This window comes from Rhinolophus sinicus, chromosome 4 (assembly GCF_057876585.1).
Source record: "Rhinolophus sinicus isolate RSI-liver-muscle chromosome 4, RSI-T2T, whole genome shotgun sequence".
NCBI classification, from domain to species: domain Eukaryota; kingdom Metazoa; phylum Chordata; class Mammalia; order Chiroptera; family Rhinolophidae; genus Rhinolophus; species Rhinolophus sinicus.
In genome coordinates this window covers 18,370,107-18,394,483 of record NC_142504.1, presented here as the reverse complement: position 1 = coordinate 18,394,483, position 24,377 = coordinate 18,370,107, and the positions used below count along the sequence as shown (strand labels likewise).

Genomic DNA, 24,377 nt, shown 5'->3' with positions numbered 1-24,377 from the left:
TTCCTTTTAAGTAAATGACGAAGTTAGACATATCACTTCTCAAATTCTGTCAGCAAAAATGTGGTTATATAGCACATCTGGCTTCAAGAGTGGCTGGGAAATTGTCTTTTGATAGGTGACCATGTGCCCAGATAACCTGCATTACTATGAAACCAGGGGCAAAGGAGAACTGGAGTTAACTAGTATTCTGCTTACGGTGAGGAAACTAAGACGATATCCTTTTGTCATCCAGATTTTACAAGGAAAACGTGCAGAAAGAAATGGTATCAAGTAGTATTACTACTAGTCAAAATGAATTGTCTCATTTTCTAGTGAACTTAGAAGCATTCAGAAGAATAACTAAAACAAAATGAAAGCATTCCTCTTAAATCAACAGATTGTCAAATGCCAAATAGCCTCCTGTTATGCGCTCGTGGGATAGGCAGCCATGCTGAAAACGGCATGTTACTTCTCTCCTAGATCTCACTCAAAGTCCTTTACAAGATTATTGAAAACTCAGACCCTTGCCCTTGGAAACTGTACAGATGGATAATCAAACGTTTTTCTTTTCTCCTAGGATACACTTGAAATGTGCTCCAAGGAGCAGGAGTTTAAAAGCATCCTCTTTGCTCTGTGCTATTTCCATGCCTGTGTTGCCGGGAGACTGAGATTTGGCCCCCAGGGCTGGAGCCGCAGCTATCCTTTCAGTCCTGGAGACCTCACCATCTGTGCCAATGTCCTCTACAACTACTTAGAGGCAAACCCTAATGTACGTGCCAGTGGTCAGAGAACCTCTTCTCAAGGAGTATACGGAGTTTGTCACTCTTTGGGCGCTATCAAAACGGATCATATTTCTCTTTTGCAGCTATTATTGCAATGGCTGACACTATACATGCATCTTCTGCCGAGTGTGAAAATAAACCAATCGAAGGTTTTCTAGCAGTGGATGCTCGAACTTTGTAAGATAGGTCAAAGCAGTTCAACATCAGTAGCTTAGTGCAAAAAAAAAAAAATGTCCTTCATTATGTTAACAAAAACAGTGGTTTACATGTGCATATATGCCAGATTCATTAGGCAGGTAATGAAGCATTTGCACAAATGTAATTACATACAGCAATTCTGACAGTTCATAACACTGCATTAATAATCACTACAATTAGTCCTGATGATGGAAGCAATTTACAGCACGTCACAAGTATAAATAATGGTGCATTTCCTGCATATGTCATTATTATGTATTAAGGATGCCACCTTGTTGTGACTTTCTCAGTAATGTTCCCCTTGATTTGAAGTTAAAGGTAGATGAATGATTTTATTTCGTAGCTAAAATGTATTTTACAGATGGGAATGGCAATGCTTCATCAAGAACATTTGTGTAAACTCTTATAAACTCAGTGATTGGATTTCAAAAAGGAACCATTTATAAGGATTTTCTAGCTTAGTCCTCATAAGAGGAACTTTTTCCTTTAAGATAAATTTGAGATATATTTGCCAAAACCAACCAGGTGTTATCTCTAGGCCACACTTTCTACAAAGGGCCTTTCAAACAACTCATTCATGTTTCTATGGCTACGCAGCTGTTTTATGTTCTTTTGGTAACCATTGTTAGAATTTTTTTGTTTGTTTTAATATTTTTTTATTATAGTTGACATTCCATGTTATATTAATTTCAGGTGTACAACATAGTAATTAGATATTTATATAACTTACGAAGTGATCACTTAATAAACCTAGTACCCATCTGACACCATACATAGTTATTACACTATTATTGACTATATTCCTTATGCTATACTTTCCATCCCCATCCCCATGTAACAACAAATTTGTACCTCTTAATTCCTTCCCCTTTCAAACCAATCCCTCTAACCCTTCCCATCTGATAACCATCAAAATATTCTCTATATCTATGAATTTGTTTCTGTTTTATTTGTTTGTTAATTTGGTTTGTTTTTGATTCCACAAATAAGTGAAATTGGATAGCATTTGTCTTTCTCTGACTTATTTCACTTAGCATAATACCCTCTAGGTCCATCTATATTGTTGTAGATGGCAAGATTTCGTTCCTTTTTATGCCTGAGTAATATTCCATTTTGCATATGTACCACTTCTTCTTCATCCATTCACCCATTGATGGACACTTAGATTGCTTCCTTATCATGCCTACTGTAAATAATGCTGCAATGAACATATGGATACATATATCTTTTCACATTAGTGTTTTGGGTGTCTTCGGGTAAATACCTGAAAGTGGAATTCCTGGATCCTTCTTTGTCTCTTGTTATAGCCTTTGTTTTAAAGTTTATTTTGTCTGGTATAAGTATTGCTACCCCAGCTTGTTTGTTTATTTGTTTTCATTTTCATGAAATATCTTTTTCCAACCCTTTACTTTCAGTCTGTATGCGTCTTTCAATGTGACATGAGTCTCTTGTAGGCAGCACATGAAAGGTCTTCTTTTCTTATTCAGCCACCCTGTGTTTTTGGATTGGAGCATTTAATCCATTTACATTTAAAGTAATTGTTGATAAATATGTAGTTACTGCCATTTTATTATTCATATTTCTGATTATTTTTCTTCTTCTTCTTCTTCTTAAAGAAGTCCCTTTAATATTTCTTGTAATACTGGTTTGATGAACTCTTTTAGCTTTTTGTTGTCTGAGAAGCTCTTAATCTGTCCTGCGATTCTAAATGATAGTTTTGGTGGGTAGAGTAATCTCGGTTGTGGATACTTGCTTTTCATCACTTTGAATATTTCATGCCAATCCCTTCTGCAAAGTTTCTGTTGAGAAATCAGCTGACAGTCTTATGGGAGCTCTCTTGTAGGTAACTAATTGCTTTTCTCTTGCTGCTTTTAAGATCCTCTTTGTCTTTAACCTTTGGCATTTTAATTATGATGTGTCTCGGTGCAGGCCTCTTTGGGTTCGTCATGTTTGGGACTCTTTGCACTTCCTGGGCTTGTATGTCTGTTTCCTTCACCAGGTTAGGGAAGTTTTCAGTCATTATTTCTTCAAATAGGTTTTCAATTCCTTGCTCTCTCTTTTCTCCTTCTGATACCCCTATAATGTGAATGTTGGTATGCTTGATGTTGTCCCAGAGGCCCCTTAAACTATTTTCCTTTTTTTTTTTTTTTTTTGGTGGGGGGGATTTTTTTTTCATTTTGCTGTTCTGATTAGATGTTTTCTGTTACCTTATCTTCCAAATCACTGATTTGATCCCCTGTTTCATCTCATCTACTGTTGACTCCCTCTAATGTATTCTTCATTTCAGTTATTGTAGTCTTCATTTCTGCTTGGTTCTTTTTCACATTTTCTATCTCCATTTTTATGTTTCCTATCTCTTTGTTGAAGTACTCACTGAGATCCTTAAGCATCCTTATAACCACTGTTTTGAATTCTGTATCTGGTAGATTACTTGTCTCCATTTTGTTTACTTCTTTTTTTGGAGTTTTGTTCTATTCTTTCATTTGTGATATTCTTGTCTCGGTCCTTCCTATCAGTCTCAACATGGCTTCTTCTATATATCCTTACTTATAGGACTGCTGTTTAGCTAGACTTTAGGCATTTCTCAGTGATGGTTGTTTCGTAGTTTAGTTGTAATTTTGATGTGGTTGTGGAAGGAGGCAAGCACAGCATTCACCTACTCTGCCATCTTGACCAGAAGCCCCCATTGTTACAATTTTTGTTATCAGAGTTTTCTCAAGCTTCAAAGGTGATTTGACAGCTATCAGAATGTATACACTTGGTATACAACATGGGTATGTTCTCCCAAGAGACACATTTTAAATAACGTATCCAAAATAAATAGCTTTAGTAAGGTATGTGGTGACCAGTATTCCATATCTATCTTTTAAATCAATGAAATTAAAAAGTCTTCATACTTCGAGCATATTTTAATCCTTCTAATTAATAATATTTTCTGTTGATCTTAGCACGTTTTAAGTGTTGCACGTAAAAATGATTGTTGTAATAGTTCTGGGTAGAAAATAAAATGGACCACTTAATACTTTTATTCAAGCCCATCATAACTGTTTCCTGAGGCTGACAAGTAATATTATCCTATTTCAGCTGAGTCTTGTACATGATTGAGGTAGAAATGAAGGGGAGAAAGAGAGAGGAATTGACGTGTGTGTCTCTCTCCAGAAAGAGAGAGGAATTGACGTGTGTGTCTCTCTCCAGCTCTCACTTCCTGAGTCTCGGCAGCACCAGGCGGCCATTTGAATCATGCTGTGTCCTGCTGCTTCTCCCACTGGTGTTCAGAACAGCACAGCCTTAGGTTTTTAACTCATTCACTTGTCTCTCAGATGTCTTGACCTGAGTCATTTGCTAAACATCACAAAGCAAGTTACCAGGATTGGAGAATTAAGTTAATATGTGCACATAGTCTGGTTGGGCAAAATGACCCTTTCAAGGTGTCTGTCAAAACCAGAGCTCTGGATTTGAGGAAAGAGAATCAGTTATCAAGGATAGACCCTTAGTAGAACAAAATCTTGAGGGAGACGGATACTGTATGGATAGCGCCTGCTATCCATATTGATTAAATGTAATCAGAAAGGGAAATAAAATTAAGTCTTTGTTTCCAATCCATTTCAGCTATATAGAAGGTAGTCCATGGGGTTGTTGAGAGAACAGTGCAGTCTAGTCATTTTTATTTCATTCATATCAAACCAGCTTAAAAGAAACACACATTTGAGGTTCATTTATTCATATTCAAATAAACTTGTAACAAGTACATGGGGCTAGTTGAAGCAATTTTACTTGTTCTGTCACATCATGCAACAAATGAAGGCTATAATTAAGTTTTTACTTGAACTGTTGGGAGGCAATATATTGCCCCCAAGGATATAAAAGTTCCTGTCTAGAAAGGCTTCGTCACAAACTGGCATGTTTTGCAAACCCAGAAGATGCTAAAGGGTAGCAAAGAGAGACTTCAAACTCTGCTAAGCCAAATAAAGAGGAGATACAGTGATTTCTTGAATAAAACATGGTGTAGTCATGAGTTATATCCCTTAAACAATTAGGTAGGCCCGTTATGCTATAAACTGAGCCCTCAAATGAATTTGTGGCAAAGGGATTTGTTTGCCTGAACTTTTGGAGGGTGATGGAATTCTAAATATACCCCGAATTCAAATTGTATGGATTTTCTTTTCCTGAATCAGATCATAAGACCTAATGTAAATCAGACCATAAAAACATGTCATACCTCAAAGGCCCTGGTAACCAATACCCTCTAGTGATTTCCAGATGAGACTGTGAATGTGCGAACTTTCCCTGCATAACATGTTCTAGGACTAATTCGCTTTAAAATCTGCATAAAAATCTCACTGGTAGTGAATTTTCATTGAATGTATTAAAACACACTGAAAACGATCCTCTCAAAAAATCCTATGCAGAAGCCTAGACAATTTCTGAATGTCTTTTACAAGGCCAGCGCTCAAAGCCCTGAGCTATGGGGCCTAAACTTCTTTTAAATGCTCCTGCTGGTGGGGCGTGGGGAGAGCATTGTGTTGCAGGGGCTTGTAGAGAGCCATGTGCCTGCCCCCTGAGGCAGATGCCCCGGGCCTGGAAGCGAACACTTGCTTGATTTTCCCCCAGGTGCCATGGGAAGACCTCCGTTTTCTCTTTGGTGAGATCATGTACGGAGGCCACATCACAGATGAGTGGGATCGCAAACTGTGTCGGGCGTATTTAGAAGAATTCATGAATCCATCCCTGGTAAGACACTTTTAAAATTCACTTCGCTGAGGAGAAAATTCTGGTGAGAGTTTTAAAATTTGTTATTATATAACTAATTCTTAAATCATATTGAGGAGTCTTGGTTTTTTGTAAGTATGTTCTGACCCATCTTCAAGAGAGTTTGGAAATTTGTTAGAAATGCAGAGTTTTGGGCCCCATCCCTGACCTATAGAATCAGAATCTGTGTTTTAATGAGACAGCCCAGGGGACATCTGTGCATGTGTGTGAAGCATTCTGACATGCCCTGACCCACTGGACCTTCAGAATAGCTGTGTGAGGTATGCAGAACTGACAGGTACCCCATTTTATAGACAAAGAGTCTGAGGTACAGTGATTTGCCACAGGTCACTCAGTTTGTCATGGGCAAGAGCTTTAGCTGGAAGATCGATGTATTGATTTCAATTTGAGGACTCGGAAATTAGTGAAATCTATAGTTTTTCCCTGTCTTAGAAGCCATGGAGTCCTCTAAATTTCAGTCATTAACTCCTAACATGCTCAAGAAAAATGTAGTGACTTTAGAAACCAGTTCTTCCTTCTGTGAGGAAGGGGAAGAGCATCCCTGTGCTGGAATTTAAAGAGAGGAGGCACCGTTTACCCACTTCTCATCTTACCAATCCTATGTCTGTGTAGACCACCAAACACCCATGTGTTCAGGACGAGGGCTGTGTTTTTTGGCCAAAGTACTCAGACCTTGTTTTCCACATTAAAGTAGCTGAACGTGGGGGCCACACTTTTTTTATGCTCTCTCTCTCTCTCTCTCTCTCAGAAGGTTTCCAGATTCATGGCCATTGCATGATTATTTTTTGGAAACCCAGTGTACCCTACGCCATGTCATCTCTACTCCCAGTTGGACAAAACAACTGTGTTTAGAGCAGTGCCAATTTTTTATATAGTTCGAACAACCTTCTGTTTATAATTTATTGAGGACTTCATCTCACAAAAGCATTGTATAGTTCTGATCACCTTCCCTGAGTCTATTTTGGGAAGTAATGTGATCACGTCTTAGAGAACATGCTGTATTGCAGTCTAATATAGAAAATTTGGGACAGATTATTTTTTCACTACTTTTAATAACGTTAAACAATTTGGGAGGCAATGAAGGAAAAAACTACTTTCCTGCCATGTAACCATTAAGTGTTTCTTTTGATTGTGAGGCTCTTGGTCTTAGTTCTGAATGAGCAGAATTTCACAGGTCAGAAACACACTTTCAATTTGACACAATTGGAAGTCGCTCCTCAGAAGAGGTCTGGGAGCAGGTTGCCATGGAGACGGGAAAGATAAACAGTGTTGAAGTGCGACCTTTACAGAGGCTGATGTCTCAGAATGATGGTGGAGGTCAGGGGCAGAGGGAGAAGCTCGGGCTGATGTTTCCTCTCTGGCTCTGGCCTGAGTATAAGGAGCGAATTACTGTTGCCAAACGAGACAGTCCATTAACCTTCACAAGTCTGAACTCCCATTCAAATAATTGTAAAATAAAGACAGATGATAGAAGCTGAGGGGCATCCCTGGAGTGTGTGTTAGCCCTTTAGAAATGTCGGTACCTGCCCTTCCCATGCAGATCTGGTGTGGTTTTCAGGATCCAAACACTGCATTTGCAATCTTGCATCCACACCGGACAGCGCTACCTGTTCAACTTACCAAAGGAAGGTAAAGCCCTTACTGACTTGGTGGAAGAGTCTGCAAAACCCCAGTTATTTCGTTCCCAGGCAAATGTTTCCTGCTCATGCTGTTTATGTTATTAGGAACTTGGTCTAACACTTCAGCGTCTGCAGGTCCCCCTTTTGCCACTTCTCACATTGGTTAACTTATTTGGAAATTAGTATCTTTGGTTGCATTGGAACATGATCAAAAAGCACCCCATTAGTGATGTGGGGTTTTGAGCTCCGCTGCTCTCATTAAAGGAATTGGAGTGCTTTCGCTGACATGAAGATGGGTGTGTTCGTTGTTGGATAAATGAGTTTGCAGTCAGGGGTTTCTGGACAGCAATGTGCCTTAGCGGTTCTCTGGCCAAAGTTAGGGATCATTAACATTATTCTCTCAGGGAAGGGGCATGCTTGGCAAGGCTAAACAAGTAGTACAGTCAATTACTTTTAGAAAATAAGGTATCTGGTCACCTGAAAGTTCTATATTAAAAATCTATTTGATGACAGAGACTAACAGTTAAGAGGCTGGGCTTTGAAGTGAAAAAAAAAAAAAAAAGAGAGAGAGAAAGCTTGGGTTTGGGTTCAAATTCAATTCTTCCTTGTATTTTCTGGGTGATTTTAGACACATCACTGATCCTGAGCCTGTTTCATCATCTGCAAAACAAGAGTGGCCCAACTCATGGGTGTGTTGTCAGGTTTAAATATTGGTGCAATGTTGGGACAAATGCTTACTAAATGGGAGATATTTTTATTATGAAGTATAGATTTTCCTAGTCTATATGTCATACTTGACATACTTTCTTGACTCTGTGATGCTAACAATGGAAACTATTGATTAAATCCCTGTTCAGTGCCAGGGGTCAGTACTATACCGTTCGTATGTATTATTTCTTCCCCTCACTGCAGACCTGCACACTAGGCATTATTATCCCATGTAATAAAAAATGAAACCGGAGAGGTTGCTCAGTAGCAAAGCCAGGATTTGAACTCATAGCCTCACTGCAAAGCCCACAGGTTATTCTCCGCAGCACACCACGTTGACTGGAGTGCTAATCTGCTCGTGGTAACTGGGGAATGAGTCACCCAAACACTGACCTGTGTCTGTACGGGGCACGGTGGGTGGCACAGGGTGACGCCAAGAACAACCTTGGACAATCCAGGAGTTGGAGTTCTGGTTCTGCCACTAACTTTCTGTGCAGCTTTATGCAGGACCTCCCTGTGCCTCAGTTTATTCTTTTGTAAAATGAAGGTATTGTCTAGAAATTCACTAGTGCACCTTCCAGTTCTAAAGACATTGAGATAATGTAATTCAACCTCAGGTAAGTTCTGAAAATCCCTCACAGCACTTTGGGACCATGGCATTTTTCACTCATAGGCCAAGGGCAAGTGCTCTTGTTTAGACTCACTGGGAGCTACTTGTCATAACCAGGGCTCCTTGGAGAGGCAGCGGAGGAGGGGAGTCTTTTATTAAATACCAGGAAGGTAACTGTCAAAAGGACGGCAGTCCTATAGAGTCAGCAGAGTGGCAGGATGTGGCTTTCTCAGTTTCTAATAATTGTGCCTGGCACTGATTTCTGCAAAGGTGAGTTCAAGTAACTGATGATTTTTTCATGATGTGGAAGCTCATTCTCCTTGAGCACAATTCCATAGGTTCTTCTTTTCTTTTTTTTAATAGCTTTCTTGAGATATAATTCACAGTCTCATAAAATGTACCAATTAAAATGGAATAATCCAAAGGTTTCAGTATATTCACAGTTGTACAGCCATCACCACCATCTATTTTAGAACATTTTCATCACCCCAGAAAGGAACCCTGGATAGATGAGCAGTCACCATCATCCCCTCCCCACCCCTCTTTCCCCAGCCCTCGGCAACCACTAATCTACTGTCTGTGTCTACAGATTTGTCTATTCTGGACATTTCATATAAGTGGGATCATACAATAAGTGGCTTTTCGTGTCTGATACCTTTCACTTAGCATAATGTTTTCAGGGTTTATCCATGTTATAGCTTATATAAGTAGTTCCTTTGTATGGCCAAATAATATTCCATTGTATGGGCACACTACATTTCGTTTATCCATTCATCAGTTGATGGACATTTCGATTGTTTCCACTTTTTGGCTGTTATGAATACCACTGCTATGAACATTCACATACAAGTATTTGTGTAGACATATATTTCCATTTCCCTTGGGTATATACCTAGGAGTAATAGTGTCAGATCACGTGGTAACTCTATGTTTAACATTTTAAGGAACTGCCAAATTGTTTTCCCAAAGTAGTTGCACCACTTTCTATTCCCACCAGCAGTGTATGAGGGCCTGATTTTCTCCACATCTTGCCAACGCTTTTATTGCCCATATTTTTTATTTCAGCCATCCTGGTGGCTGCAAAGTGGTATCACATTGCATTTCCCTAAAGACTAGTGACGTTGAGCATCTTTTCCTGTGCTTATTGGCCATGTGTGTATCTTCTTCATAGAAATGTCTTTGAGGCATAACAGTGACCTTTTCAAACAGCGCTCCCCCAAACACAAGATAGGTGGCCACAGTTCAGAGATCTTTACAGCTCTGGCCCCACCAGCAAGGCTCGGGTTTTCGTAAAAGCCCTTGAGTGGGAAGGGAGAACCGAGGTTCACATAGTTCCTTGAGTCCCTTGAAATCTTTACAGTTTTCTTGAAGGAGAAGGAGAACACAAGTCTCTGGATGAACCAATCCTTACTTTACAAACTTTACTTGTTTCACCTCATAGTAGGAATTTACAGTCAGACATTTCCCAGGCTGTCTATTCCTTTCCAGAAAATCAAGATGTACTTGAAATAATCATGTCTGCTCCTAGGACATAGGGAAGAACAAAAGTAACGTTTATAAAAGCCTGCTATGTGCCTAGATGTCTGCATAGCTGGTCATTGCATTCTCACAGCCACACTCGTTAGATTGCTAGTGGGAGCCTCATTTTACTGACAAAGAGGTTGAAACCATGATAAACTGTCATTTTTTAAGGCCTCCAAACCACTCAGGGAGGGGAACGGAACCAGGTAGGTCTGTCTGGCTGTAAACCTCAAGCCCTTTTCTCGGAGTTTGCTGTTGTCCTCAGCTTTTCTCATTGCTGAACATATAAAAGGCACTCTTCCCATGTTTTTAAAGCCTGCCTAATTGTCTTTCCAGAAAGCAGGGACCATTTGCAGTCCCACCCGCATTATATGAATAGGCAGTCAAACATCCAGCCCCCGCAGTGTTCTAACACTTTTAAGTGGTTCCACTTTTTGGTTAATTTCTTTGCTTGAAATTGTTTTTATCTTCTTGTTTCTATTGAAGGACAATTTCACTGTGGCTCTTTAAATTCTTTTCATCTAGTGAGCGCTAATAGAGAAGACCCAAGTCCTTGTTTATAGGGAATAAAGTTTGGTTCAGTTGTGTTTATTCCACTTTTGGTTTTATTATGCATATTTTCTGCCCATATTGTTATTTTGGCTAATTTATCTATCAGAGACTAATCAGATGAGTCTGAATAGCCTTCAGTTTTGTTTTGGTCACCCTGAGTCACGTGAAATTTTGATTTCTCCAGTTTTGATTATTCTTATACATAAATATGAAATGATAGAAAACGTGAATAAATAATGAAAAACAAACCAAGCTAATAGATATTGGTGGTGAGATAGTCCAGGTTGCTCTTTCTAATATTCTTTGGGTCAAGGTTTCTGTTTCTGGCAATATGAAAGACTGAACTTGAATCTCCTCCCAGCCCCAAATTGAAATAGCAATGCTGACTCAGATGTTTAACATGCCTTTTGGAATTGACAGACTGAGCATGACAGACTGAGGCAACTGAGCTTCATCTCCAAGGGCACAGACTGTCTAGGAAATCTGGGATTGCAGGTTTGAAAAGGAAGGAGCAAACTGCCCTTACGGATGACATGATTGTGTAGAAAGTCACTTATATTGTCCCCGTTAGACTGAGAGTTCCTTAAGAACTAGGTCATATGAATCTTTTATACTTCCAAGGCTCGTATGGGTATATTAGGTGATCAATACATAGTATTGAATAAGAATGTGTGAATATTCACTTTGTCTCCAGGCAACAGCGTGAAGGGACCAGATGGCATCACATACACAATTATAGAGACGAACCCCAGTTTCGAAAAATGATTTAGGAAATCTCGGCATACAATACCTACATTAGGTGATAGTTTTTTAAAAAGTAACATCCCCTCTCTATACATTTAAAACTGCACATAGACAGAATTTATAGCAAGAGAGGCCGGGGAAATTAAAACAGGTAATGGCCTCTGGGAACTAATGAACAACCAGAAAAGAAAAACCGGAGATTATGCTGCATGAACTAGAAAATTATAAGCACTTGAATGACTGTCTATATTTATGGCTGGTCAGAGTCTCAGGCCTAGCAATGCTTTTGCTACTTTGTGAAGAGCTACAGTCTAATATTTAGGTTTGCTATTGCTCCTCACACTGCCTTTTGTTAAGAACATTCCTCCACGTGGAATGTCTACCCTCTAGCCCAGCCTCATGAAGTGGGTGGACATGAGGGGAGGCCTTATCACTCCAGGCTTTCATTCATTAGGCAACTCTGTACTGAGCACCAGTTACATGCCAGCAACTGTCTCAGGGTCTATGGCTCTTGAGGCGAGCAACAGATTCTGCCCTGAGTAGCTCAAGGTCATGCGGAGGTACCATTGGTTTGACTCTTACTTTATACTGCCTTATAAAATGTTAACTTATACACACACACTTACACATAGTTTTCAATAAGTGCACATATAACTGTGTGTGTTTATAAAATTCACATGTGTAACCTATGTAAAATAACTGGAAGCGGTACTGTGGAAATTATGTACAATGGGGAAGCGTAGGCTATCCACAAAGTCATACTAAAATGAGATAGGAATGAAGATCAAATCAAACATCTTCCTGGAGGCAAGTTACATGGTCTTGATTTCTCTCTGCAAGGGGGGAAATGTGTAGGAGAATCGATGACTCGAACCATGTGACAGGGTGACCACTACACAGTAGCTGGTTCAGCATCTGTTCATGCCCTGCGTGTGCATGTGTCGTGTCGCCCCAAGCGAGCTGCCCACTTAGTCTTCTTAGGGGGAGGCTTCATGCGTTCCTTGCACTCGTCCCGCGTCAGCCTGGTGCCCTCCACACAGCAGAATGATCCCTCATGAAAGGGCCGTGGAACACTGCTGAGAGGCAGCTGTCTATGGCACTCTGCTGGGACCTGCTTACCAGAGAGCTCTCAACACATTTAGGAAGCAAAGACCGATGCCCGTTTTGTTTGGAACAACCAACTTTTCCTTTTTGGTTGCAGATTGAAGATGAACTTCTGCTGGCACCAGGATTCGCAGCCCCACCTAATCTAGATTACCCGGGCTACCACCAGTACGTAGAGGAGATGCTCCCGCCAGAAAGCCCAACGCTGTATGGCCTCCATCCAAACGCTGAAATAGAATTCCTGACAGTAACATCCAACATTCTCTTCAGAACTTTGCTGGAGATGCAGCCCAGGAATGTACTCGTCGGTGACGAGCTGGGACAGTCCACAGAAGACAAGGTAGAGGGTCTTTCTTTTCTTCTCTACGGAGGTATATGTATATACAGTGCAATGTGCTCATCTGAAGCGTATGACTCAATGCATTTTTACCTTTGTATACGTATACCCATAGAGCCACCACCCAGATCAAAATACAGAACATTTCCAGTACTCCAGAAGGATACTCATGCCCTTTGCCAGTCAGTATGCCCCTCCCCCTTCAGCTCACTCTTCTTACCTCTATCACCATACCGTGTTTCCCCGAAAATAAGACCGAACCAGAAAATAAGCCCTAGCATGATTTGTCAGGAGGACATCCCCTGAACATAAGCCCTAATATGTCTTTTGGAGCAAGAGTTAATATGACTTGGTCTTATTTTGGGGGAAACACGGTAGATTAGTTTTGCCTGTGTTTGAACTTCAAATACATGCCGTCTAACAGGATGTACTCATTTACGTCTAGCTCTTCCCATTCCACATTACACCTGGGGTTCAGCTATGTTGTACATGGACCAACGACTCATTTTAATATTCTATGATGTGAATATACAATTCTTTATTCTTGATAGATGGATATTTGGGTTGTTTCTAGTTTTTCACCTTATGAAGATCACAGCCATGAACATTTTTGTATGTTCTTTTGTCAACAAAGGTAACTCCCAAAGTTATCCACTCATACTCAGAAATGGAATTGCTGGATCACAAGGATATGTTGAGTTTTCATAGATACTCGCTAACAGCTTTCTGAAGGGGTTGTACCAGTTTCACTCCCACCCACACTGTGCAAGTTCAGCCTCTCTCTCTCTCTCTCTCTCTCTCTCTCTCTCTCTCTCTCTCTCTCTCTCCCCTGTGGTTTTGTTAGGGGTAATGATGTTCCACTGTGGTTTTAATTTTGCATTCCTCAGTGCAGGGACAATGTTGAATATCTTTTCATATGTTTATGGCCATTTGGACATACTGTCATGTAAAGTACCTGTTCTTGTTATTTTCACTTTCCCATTTTTCTAATTGGGTTGTCAATGGATTTGTAAGGACTCTTTATTTTATGTGTGTGTCCTTTGTATTGTTTTGCAAATATCTTCTCCAAATCTGGCCTGCCTTTCGTTCTCAATGTGTTTTTGTCTCTCTCTTTTTTACATTGTCTTGGGAGATTGGCATTTTATTGTTTTGAAGGTATTTATTGCTCTAGAATGATGAGAAACGGACATCAAACTTTTTTACTTTTTAACCTACAAGATTTTAGGTTAAAATCTTGTTTCTCGTGAAATTAAAACCTGAATAGTTTATGTTCCCCAAAATAAATTAGCCCTTATTCCTCTATCAAAATTGTTAATCATGATTTGATTGACAAGGAGTCAGGTTGTTGGAAGAGACTAATCATCAGATCTAATTATAGTGAAGTCCCAGGACTTTCCATATTAATTCTTGAAATTTTTCAATCATTTCTTGACGTACGGTCATTTGTTGAGATACTTGTTTGTAATTTAGAAGCTTTAGATTCGTTGTATACTGTTTTATCCTATATACTATCATCTTCCTTATGTGAATGTTAGATTTGTTTTACAAAGATGAACAAGAAAAAAATTCATCCATTGGGAAAAGCTATATTGTTAATAGAAGCAGAGAGGTGGATGAGGCTTTCATTTAGTTTTTAGGTTTCAATCTTTCCAAGAAGAAAGCTGATCGTTAAACCAGAAAATGCAGAGCAAATGCGATAAAGATGCCTCAGCACCCCCGATAGGCAAACACATTTTAGCAATGACCATCTAGGGGGTGCTTACTATGGGCTAGGCACTAAAGAAAGTGCTTTACAAATATGTATTTAATCCTCAATAGCTCTGAGTAGTATCAAGATCCCTATTTCAGGGAAAAGCTTAGGTAACTTCCAAGGCCAGACATCTAGAAAGGGCCAGTGAAGGAAACCAAATTCCAGCTGATTCCAAAAGCCATTCTTTTACCTAACTTCTCTACTGCATTGTTTCATACTCTCTACTGCTGCTGTAAAAGAATTTAAGATTTCAGGACCTGACACATTACCTGCTGTGAGGGGCTAAACCTCCTTATGTCAGAACCACAGGCAGTAATGCGAGAAATCTAGGAGAGAGGGAATGCCGCCTGAGGCTGAAGACAGGCGATAATTCTCAATCTTTTGTCCGTTTTAGATTATTTGTTGGTTTTCCCCAGCTCAGTAAAACTTAGAAAGAATATGCACATCAGAGTACCACGTACATATTCACGTCTCCTATGTGTAAATCTATTATTTCTTCAGGGAAACAATTATAGAAGATAGAGGCTTCCTTGTTGTTGAAAACGTTAATCTAAATTGCTCCCAGAATTTTAGGACATGTCAGTTGGGAAGGCAGCATCAGAGTCATCAGAATCAGGTCAAACTTAAAGGGCATCTTTAGTTCATGTGACTTTTCTTATGATTTTTTTTTAATTAGCAGATTATAAAATGTAATACCCAAATGCTGGGGTTCTACTTCCTCTGATCATATCTTTACATACAAATGAAATGAAGTTGATGACAGGTCTTATATTTCCTAAATGCTATCAGTGAATGAACTACAAACAAATAGCAGCTCCTCCTTGATGAGATCTAAAGAAGGTAGGGTGGGCTGCATTGATACAGAAGTGGGCTAAGGTAGATGGCAAGGCCACTCTGTCCTCCTCCTGGGAGTAGGAGGCATCTTTCAAACACATTAGCAAGCATCTTTGGGGGTTGTGTGATGTATTCTGGATTTAAAAAAATAGAAGATGTATAAAGAGAATGCCAAATGTATACACATTTTAAGAAAAGAAAATTGTATTAAAATTGTAATACTCAATATATACTGATAACAAAAGATGAATACAAGTCACGTTTGACTTCTGCAATTACAAGAGGTGCTCAAAGTGGTTACCATCAGCATCCAGACACTTCTGATTACGGCAAACTACTGATTGAGCAACGTTGACCAAAGTGTCCACTTGTATACATTTTTTTGGCACCCGGGGTGTGAGTGTGTGTGTACACACACACATACACAATACACACACACATATATATCTATCACACACACACATATATAGCTATATATCTACCTGTGGTCACCGTAAACAAAAATGAAACAAAAAGGAACTAAATCTTTGTGTGTTCATGATTTAAGGTTAAGAATGTCTTGGATGACATTTTGGAGAAACTTCCAGAAGAGTTCAACATGGCAGAGATCATGCAAAAAAACACAAATAGAAACCCCTATGTTCTTGTTTGCTTCCAAGAATGTGAGAGGATGAATATTCTCCTTCAGGAAATCCGTGTGTCACTTCAACAATTGGACCTTGGTTTGAAGGTAAGTTTAAAGGTGGGGGTAGAGCAGGCTTCATGACATCAGATGACATTTACTATGTGGCCTTTCTTCTCCGTGCAAGGGGGAGCTGACGTTATCTCCTGCTTTGGAAGCTCAGCAGTCCGCACTGAGTTATGACACAGTACCAGACACGTGGAGCAAACTGGCTTATCCATCTACTTACGGCCTGGCCCAGTGGTAAGCGACCCCATCCTCGCTCCCACTGTCCTTTATCAGCTTTGGTGCTGATTCAGTGTTCTGAATTATTCAGCCCCATTAAAACTATAAAGACTGTGCTTTGAGACTGTACTCAGTAAGTGTGCAAACTACCACCCGTTTCGTTTGAGTTTCCTTAGTGTGTTGCTTCAAAAGCAAAAGTCAATTAAGAATCAGGGTCAGAGCAAGATTCAAATTCTGTCTCTCACTTATTAGCTATTTGATCTTGGACAAAATACCTGCCCTAATTTCTCAGTCTATCATCTGAAAAATGTAGATAATAGCATTCCCCCATTGAGTTGTTATGATTTAAATGGCTGTGGGTGGCAACTTGAGTTTGCTCTCATGTTATCGTATACACGCATTTTCTTTTTTGTTCCTTTTAATAAATGTTTTTTTAATTTTTTTAAATAAAAAAGAATTTATTGGCTTTTATGACTGAAAAACCCAAAGGTACTCCCAGCTTCAGGTGCTTTGCTTTATCCAGGAGCTTAAGTTTTCAGCACCTGGCCACTCTCCATCACACAGCTGTTTCTCTCCATGTTGTTTGTTTGTTTATTTATTTTTAATTACAGTTGACATTCAATATTATATTGGTTTCAGGTGTATAGCACAGTGATTAGACATTTATATAACTTATGAAGTGATATCCCCAATAGGTCTTATACCCACCAGACACCAAATATAGTTATTACAATATTATTGACTATGTTCCCTATGCTGTGCTTTACATTCCCATGACTATTTTGTAACTGCAAATTTGTACTTTTTAATCCCTTCACTTTTTTCACCCAGTCCCTCAATCCCTCTCTCATCGGGCAACCATCAGTTTGTTCCCTATATCTCTGAGTTTGTTTCTGTTTTGCTTGTTCATTTTTTTGTTTGTTTTTTAGATTCCACAGGTAAGTGAAATCTTATGGTATTTTGTCTTTCTCTATCTGATTTGTTTTGTTTAGCATAATACCCTCTACGTCCATCCATGTTGTTGGCAAATGGCATGATTTCATTCCTTTTTATGGCCAAGTAATATTTCATGGTATATATGTACCACCTCTTCATCCTTCATGTTTTGATTGGAGCATTTAATCCATTTATATTTAAAGCAATTATTGGTAGGTATGTACTTACTGCCATTTTATTGTTTTCCCATTGTTTTTCGTAGTTCTCTGTTCCTTTCTTATTCTCTTGCTCTCTTGTGTGTTAATGATTTTCTGTACTGTTGTGTTTGGATTCCTTTCTCTTTATTTCTTGTATATCTCTTGTAGATTTTTAGTTTGTGGTTGCCATGTGCTTCATATATACCAATCTATGTTTATACCAGTCTGTTTTAAGTTAATGGTCGTGTAAGTTCAAACACATTCAAATATCACTACTATTTTTACCCCCTCCACATTTGTGTTTTTGTCATTATTTTTTACTTTTTTTGTGTATGTTTGAGTATCCCTTGATTTACTATTGTAATTATACATGATCTTCCTATTTTTGCCTTTTAACCTTTGTACTAGCTTTAATGTTGCTTGATCTACTGCTTTTATTGTGTTTGCCTTTGTCAGTGAGAATATTTTTTCTTTGCCATATAGTCTTATTCATATTTTTAAGTTTTTCCTTCTTATTAAAGAAGTCCCTTTAATATTCCTTGAAATACTGGTTTGGTGGTGATGAACTCCTTTAGTTTTTTCTTGTCTGGGAAGCTCTTTAATTCTCCTTCGATTCTAAATGATAGCTTTGCTGGGTAGAGTAACCTTGGTTGTAGGTCCTTGCTTTTCATTACTTTGAATATTTTGTACCAGTCCCTTCTAGCCTGCAGTTTCTTTTGAGAAATCAGCTGACAGCCTTACGGGAGCTCCCTTGTAAGTAACTAACTGCTTTCTTCTTGCTGCTTTTAAGATTCTGTCTGTCTTTAACCTTTGGCATTTTAATTATGATGTCTCTCGGTGCAGGCCTCTTTGGGTTCATCTTGTTTGGGACTCTGCACTTCCTGGGCTTGTATATCTGTTTCCTTCACCAGGCTTGGGAAGTTTTCAGTCATTATTTCTTCAAATAGGTTTTCAATCCCTTGTTGTCTCTCTTCTCCTTTTGGTACGCTGTGGGGACAGAGCCCCAGAAAGCAGTTTCCAGGCTCTCCACCTCACATAGAAAGCTGCTGGCTCAGGTAGTAAATGGCCATCAACTGTGATTGGATGGCCATCAGCTGTGGCTAGTTGGCCGTCAGCTATAACCAGTGAGCCATTGGTCACTAATATAACTGCCATGGTTATGCTAGCAAAAAATGGGGGGTTAGCAAGAAGACAGTGGCTGGCAAGCGCGGATTGCTGTTAGGACGGTGGGTTGCAGATTGTGTAGATCCTGCTTCCGGTGTCTCCAGCCCAGCCGCCAGTAAGAATATAGTAGTATGACTCCCCTATCTATGGCTCCCTGGGTGTTCCTTTTTGGCCTCACCATATCCTGCGTTCTTATGTGGGGAGCAGGAGCAGAGACCCCGCAGGCCTCCCTGTGCGACAAATGGCGCAGCGAGCAGGGTATGATGCTGGCCAAAGCTCTCTGAAGGGCGGTGGAGCAGTTTGTGCGTATGAACACTCAGTCTCAGGAAGACCAGGAGGAGCAGCTGCTGGAGAGCTGGACCCCCGGGGAGGGGTGGAAATACGTGGACAGCTCCCCAACCAGCATAGGCCGGAGAAAGTGAAGGTCGTTGCGGCTCTGTGGGCTGGGAAGTGCTTGCTGAGGCAGCCTGGATGCAGGACTTGTAGTCCCAGGAGGAAACGCTTGCTGAGTCCTCCGTGGGAGCTGAGGATGAGGTCAAGGTCATCCCTCACCCCCAGGACAGCCCTGGTGAATGACTGTGGAATATGGACAATTGCCTTCTATCCCTAATTTAATGGACCGCTTGACTGTTTGTTTGGGAACATACCACCATGTAGTGGAACTGGCGGATGTTTGCTTTTGTGTCTTGACCGACCACCATTGAGAATATGTAAGCACCTTGACTGTGAGCCGCTGTTGTTCCAGCAGGGTACCCTGAGAGGCCCAGAGAGAGTGGCAGTGCCCTGAGAGCCCTGGCTGAGTCCGGGAAGTCTGGCTGAGCCCAGAGAGAGTGGCAGGGCCCTGAGAGCCCTGGCTGAGTCCAGGAAGTCTGGCTGTGCCCAGAGAGAGTGGCAGTGCCCTGAGAGGCCCTGGCTGTACCCAGGGAGACTGCTGGTGCCCTAAGAAGCCCAGGAAGTCTGGCTGTGCCCAGAAGCACTGGTGGTGCCCTGAGAAACCCCGGCTGTGCCCAGAGAGCCTGGTTGTGTCCAGGATATTGCATTCACCTCCAGGCTCATCGCACAGGGCCCCTCGTGGAAGACGCTTGTCGTGTAGATTGTGAGGCGAGAGCCTGTAGGGGTGGAGTGTGGGGACAGAGCCCCAGAAAGCAATTTCCAGGCTCTCGGCCTCGCATAGAAAGATGCTGGCTCAGGTAGTAAATGGCCATCAACTGTGATTGGATGGCCATCAGCTGTGGCTAGTTGGCCGTCAGCTATAACCAGTGAGCCATTGGCCACTAATATAACTGCCATGGCTATGCTAGCAAAAAATGGGGGGCTAGCAAGAAGATGGTGGCTGGCAAGCGCGGATTGCTGTTAGGATGGCAGGTTGAAGATTGTGTAGATCCTGCTTCCTGTGTCTCCAACCCAGCCACCAGCGAGAATATAGTGGTGTGACTCCCCTATCTATGGCTCCGTGGGTGTTCCTTTTTGGCCTCACCATATCCTGCGTTCTTATGTGGGGAGCAGGAGCAGAGACCCCGCAGGCTGCCCCGTGCGACAAATGGCGCAGCGAGCAGGGTTCCCCGCACGACATACGCCTATGATGCAAATGTTGGTACGCTTGATGTTGTCCCAGAGGCCCCTTAAACTGTCTTCATTTTTTAAATTCTTTTTGCTGTTCTGATGTTTTCTGCTACCTTGTCTTCTAAATCGCTGATTCAATCCTCTGCTTCATCTAAACTGTTCTTGATTCCATTGAATGTATTCTTCATTTCAGTTGTGTTCTTCACTTTTGTTTGTTTTCTATCTCTTATGTATCCTACTTCTTTGTTGAAGTTCTCACTGAGATCATTGAGCATCCTCATAACCAATGTTTTGAACTCTGCATCCAGTAGATTGCTTGTCTCTAGTTTGTTTAGTTCTTTTTTAGAGTTTTGTTCTGACTTTCATTTGTGACATGTTTGTCTCATTTTGGCTGCCTCCCTCTTAGGTAGATCTGCTACGTCTCCCCGTCTTGGCAGCGTGGCCTGATGTAGTAGGTGTCCTGTGGGGCCCAGTCACCAGAGCCAGGTGCTCCAGGTTCTTTTGTGCGGTTTGTGTGTTCTCCTATTGTAATTGAGCTTTGATTGCTGTTGACACATCAATGGGTGGAACTGACCCTCAGGCCGACTGGCTATGTGGACTGGCTATGACTACTGGGGAGAAGCTACTGTGCAGGGGCTGACCCCACTCAGCGGGATTCACATTAGCATGGTGCCTGCCTAGGCACCAATGGCACTTGTGGCACTAAGTGGGTGGTGTTCTGTAGCCAGCTACCAGGTATATGGTTTTGGGACCTTTTGGGAGGTGCTCCAGTGCAGGCCAAGATAAGCTGCTGCCTCTGTCCAGCCCAGGGCCACCTAGTAGGAGCTACTAACTGATCAGCAGTTGGTAGCTGCCTGTGCTGGGATTAGACACACCTGGGAGTGGTTATGCTTTGAACCGAGACAAGCTGTCATTAGTGCCCGGCTTGGGGCCACTTAGCAAGAGGTACAGGGTATGCCAAGGGCAGCTGCTGCCTATCTGAGGTTTGTGGACCTTTTAGAGATTTTTAGGAAAGTCCTCAGCATGGACCCAAGCCAGCACTTGGGTGGATTAGCCTCTGAAAGGTTCTGACTGGGCTTGTGAATTGGGGAGGGCGGGTCTCAGAAAATCATCAGGTGGGGCAGGTTAATGGCGATGCAGATTTAGAGTCTTCCTGCACCAGTTGTGTGGGGGGAGGTCACTTTAGTCCTGGAGCGAGTTGTCCCTCCAGCCTTCACCCTGAAACTAGTTAATTCAGTTCCTCCCGTGTGTCCCTGGCACTTTTCGAGCTGCTGTCCTTTCTATGGAGCTTAGGGCAAGTGTTTGTGAGCAATGTGAGTCTCTGCGCAGGCCCTTTAAGAGGACACCTAGGTCTTCAGCACCCCGTCTTACCCAGACAGAATCCCTGATGATTTTCACAGCACTGTTATGGGGACTCCTCTTCCCAGCACTGGTGCACTGGGCTGGGACCCCTCACTCCTCAGGCAGGACCTCTGCAGCAGAGATATCCCTCCCAGTTCTTAACCACCACATGTGGGTGTGGGCCCGGCCCATTTCTCATGTCTGCCACTTCTAGCAGTCTCAACCTGGCTTCTTTATATCTTTATAGTTCTATCCAGCTACTCTTAGGTGGTTCTCAAAGGTGGTGGTTCTATAATTTAGTTTTAATTTGGATGGGGTTGTGGGAGGAGGTGAGCACAGTGGTTTATTACTCTACTGTCTTGACAGCAGGTCTCTACACCCTTATTTTCAAAATCAGTGATTACTAATGCCATCTCAGGGTTTTTAAAAGTAGTATGGTATGCAGTAAATCAGACTGTCAGCCTGTGGGTGTGACTGTACAGATGTGTCACAAAGCCAGGGACAGAAATTCACCGTTCCCTGTGGGCCAGTGTTATCTCCACCCGTTCCTTGGCCTTGGTAGTCAATACAGAACATTTCATAAGGTTCTATTCCCGACTTCAGTACAGATTCTTTGTCCTTGCTTTCCTGAGTCTGTCTTCCATGAGTCAGAATGCTACTCTGAGCCTTAAAACTGGAAAGTCCCATTAGAATTCCAAATGACTGCACATGGAAACTAGCCCCTCCCCCCCAGGCACCTAGTGTTTGCTGTGTGGGATGTGTGCCAACACAGGCGTGGGAGGTGCAGTGTGGAAACGCCACAGATGACAGCACAGAACACAGCAGGGAAGGGGGAGCAGAGCCTCACTGGATCTATTAACACTACGAATACCCCAAATCAAACACTGTATCTCCAATCAAAAAGTTGTACTCACACTTAAATTTTATACGATAACGTTGGACTTATTTCCACCATTTTATTTTGTGCTTTCTAATTTCTGTGTTTCTCTTCTTTTTTTTCCAACCTTTTCTGACTTCTGTTAGTTTAATAGTTTTATTTATTCCATATTTACCCCTGGACAGTTCCTATTTTCGTGGAGACCCTTTCCATTGTAACATACACACTTTTGATTTTTCAAACACAATGTCAAGTCAACACTTTCCTGTAGACATTTCAATCTCTCTCTGAACATCAGCCTCCTCTGTTCTGGAATTGTAGATCAACTTTATTTTAAACCACAGTATTTTTGTTTTGTTTATAGTCAGTAATTATTTTGGCTTTAACATATATTGCTTTCTCATTGTGTTTGCGTCTCCTGGGCTCCTCTGCTCTGGGCCCTTTTCTTTTTACGAAAGGATAAAATGTACAACAGGGCTTTCAGTGAATGGGGTGGGGAGGAAATGGTATTCTTTTTGTCAGAATTCTCTTCACTGCACTCTTGCTCTTGATAGTTGACCTGTATGTAGAATTCTAGGATACAATTCTTTTTCTCTCAGAATTTCAGTCATAACTCCATCGACTTCTGGCATTTATAATAGCTAATGAGTCTGTTCTTAAATATACTTGTCATTTCTACATAACTCATCTATTCTCGCTGGGAACTTAGGGCTTTTCTCTTTATACTTAATGGCCTGCAATGTGCTGCTGAATTTAGGTGTGGACTTTTAAAAACATATCCCTACTTTTTACCTTATGCTGAGCCCATCTGCTGCCTCCACTCTGAAAAATTTTTAGCTCTTATTTCTCCAAATATTGCCTTCCCCATTCTCGTTATTTATCTACCTGAACTCTCACATTTTCAATTTGTGTGTCTGCTTTATTCTGGTTGATTCTGTCAGTTCTGGGTGATCTCCAAGATCTCTTCAGTTGTCTCTGGTCCATTTCTCCTCTTAATTTTTAAAATTTTTCATTGTCCGAAATCCATTGTCCGCTCCAAGTTGTTTATATTTGGGGAGGAAGTACCTGACCTAGTTTCTTAATTTCCTGTTTTTGTTTTTATGACTATTATTCTTTTTCTTTCTCTGGAATTTAAACACACTTATTCAGTCTTTCTTTCAGATTCCTATTTCCTGAGTTGTCAATGTTCCTGTTTGTTGGATTTGCTGTTTTTCATGCCATACAATCAGCTGTCTTTATACTCCAATGACAGTTTGGCGCATTAAAAGAATATTAACCCATACATTGTTGGAGGGCTTGTAGGCATCTCTACTCTCTGATCAAATACTGCTACATAGAGGCACCTGAAACCGACACAATCTTTCCCTTTATAAAAGACCATGTGTCGGATTCCCTTAGCTTCAGTCTGTACTAAGATATATATTCTGTGCCAAACTTTTTGAAACAGTTATGTCCTTCTATACAGGTTCAAATTTGTAATTTGGGAAAACTCAAATTTTTCTAAATTGTAGTAAATATGTGGTTTCATTTTAGCTTTCATCTTATTTTCACTCTCAATCTTTATTTCCATTTGCTTTTCTTAGTATTCTACCTTATGCTACTTTTGCTTATATTTCTATCAGTGTTTCCTCTGCTTCTGAAAACTTCCAACTTAATTTCCTTTTTCTTAACCTGACCACTTCTGAACGATCTTGTTTATACAAGTGGTCACTTCATTTTTTTAAAAAACTTGTTGCAAATTGGGTGCAATGGTTATCTTCTTGTGGCAACATTTTGAGATAAAGTCTTTCTACTGTTGTTTTTCCTGTTCTTTGCCTGTTTTCTGTTATCTATCTATCTTTATGTTTCCCCTACACCAGTGATTTGTAACATGGGGCAGGGCCA

The 24,377-nt window shown here is 41.0% G+C and overlaps 1 protein-coding gene across 1 annotated transcript in view; it reads left to right on the top strand.

Annotated features, from left to right (window-relative positions):
• DNAH11 (dynein axonemal heavy chain 11) overlaps positions 1-24,377 on the top strand; it is a 287,546-nt gene that overhangs the window by 259,679 nt on the left and 3,490 nt on the right. The window contains exons 75-79 of the mRNA XM_088797701.1: positions 557-748; positions 5,571-5,690; positions 12,685-12,927; positions 16,056-16,238; positions 16,318-16,433. Of these exons, the coding sequence (XP_088653827.1) occupies positions 557-748; positions 5,571-5,690; positions 12,685-12,927; positions 16,056-16,238; positions 16,318-16,433 (854 nt within the window). The remainder of the gene's footprint in view (positions 1-556; positions 749-5,570; positions 5,691-12,684; positions 12,928-16,055; positions 16,239-16,317; positions 16,434-24,377) is intronic.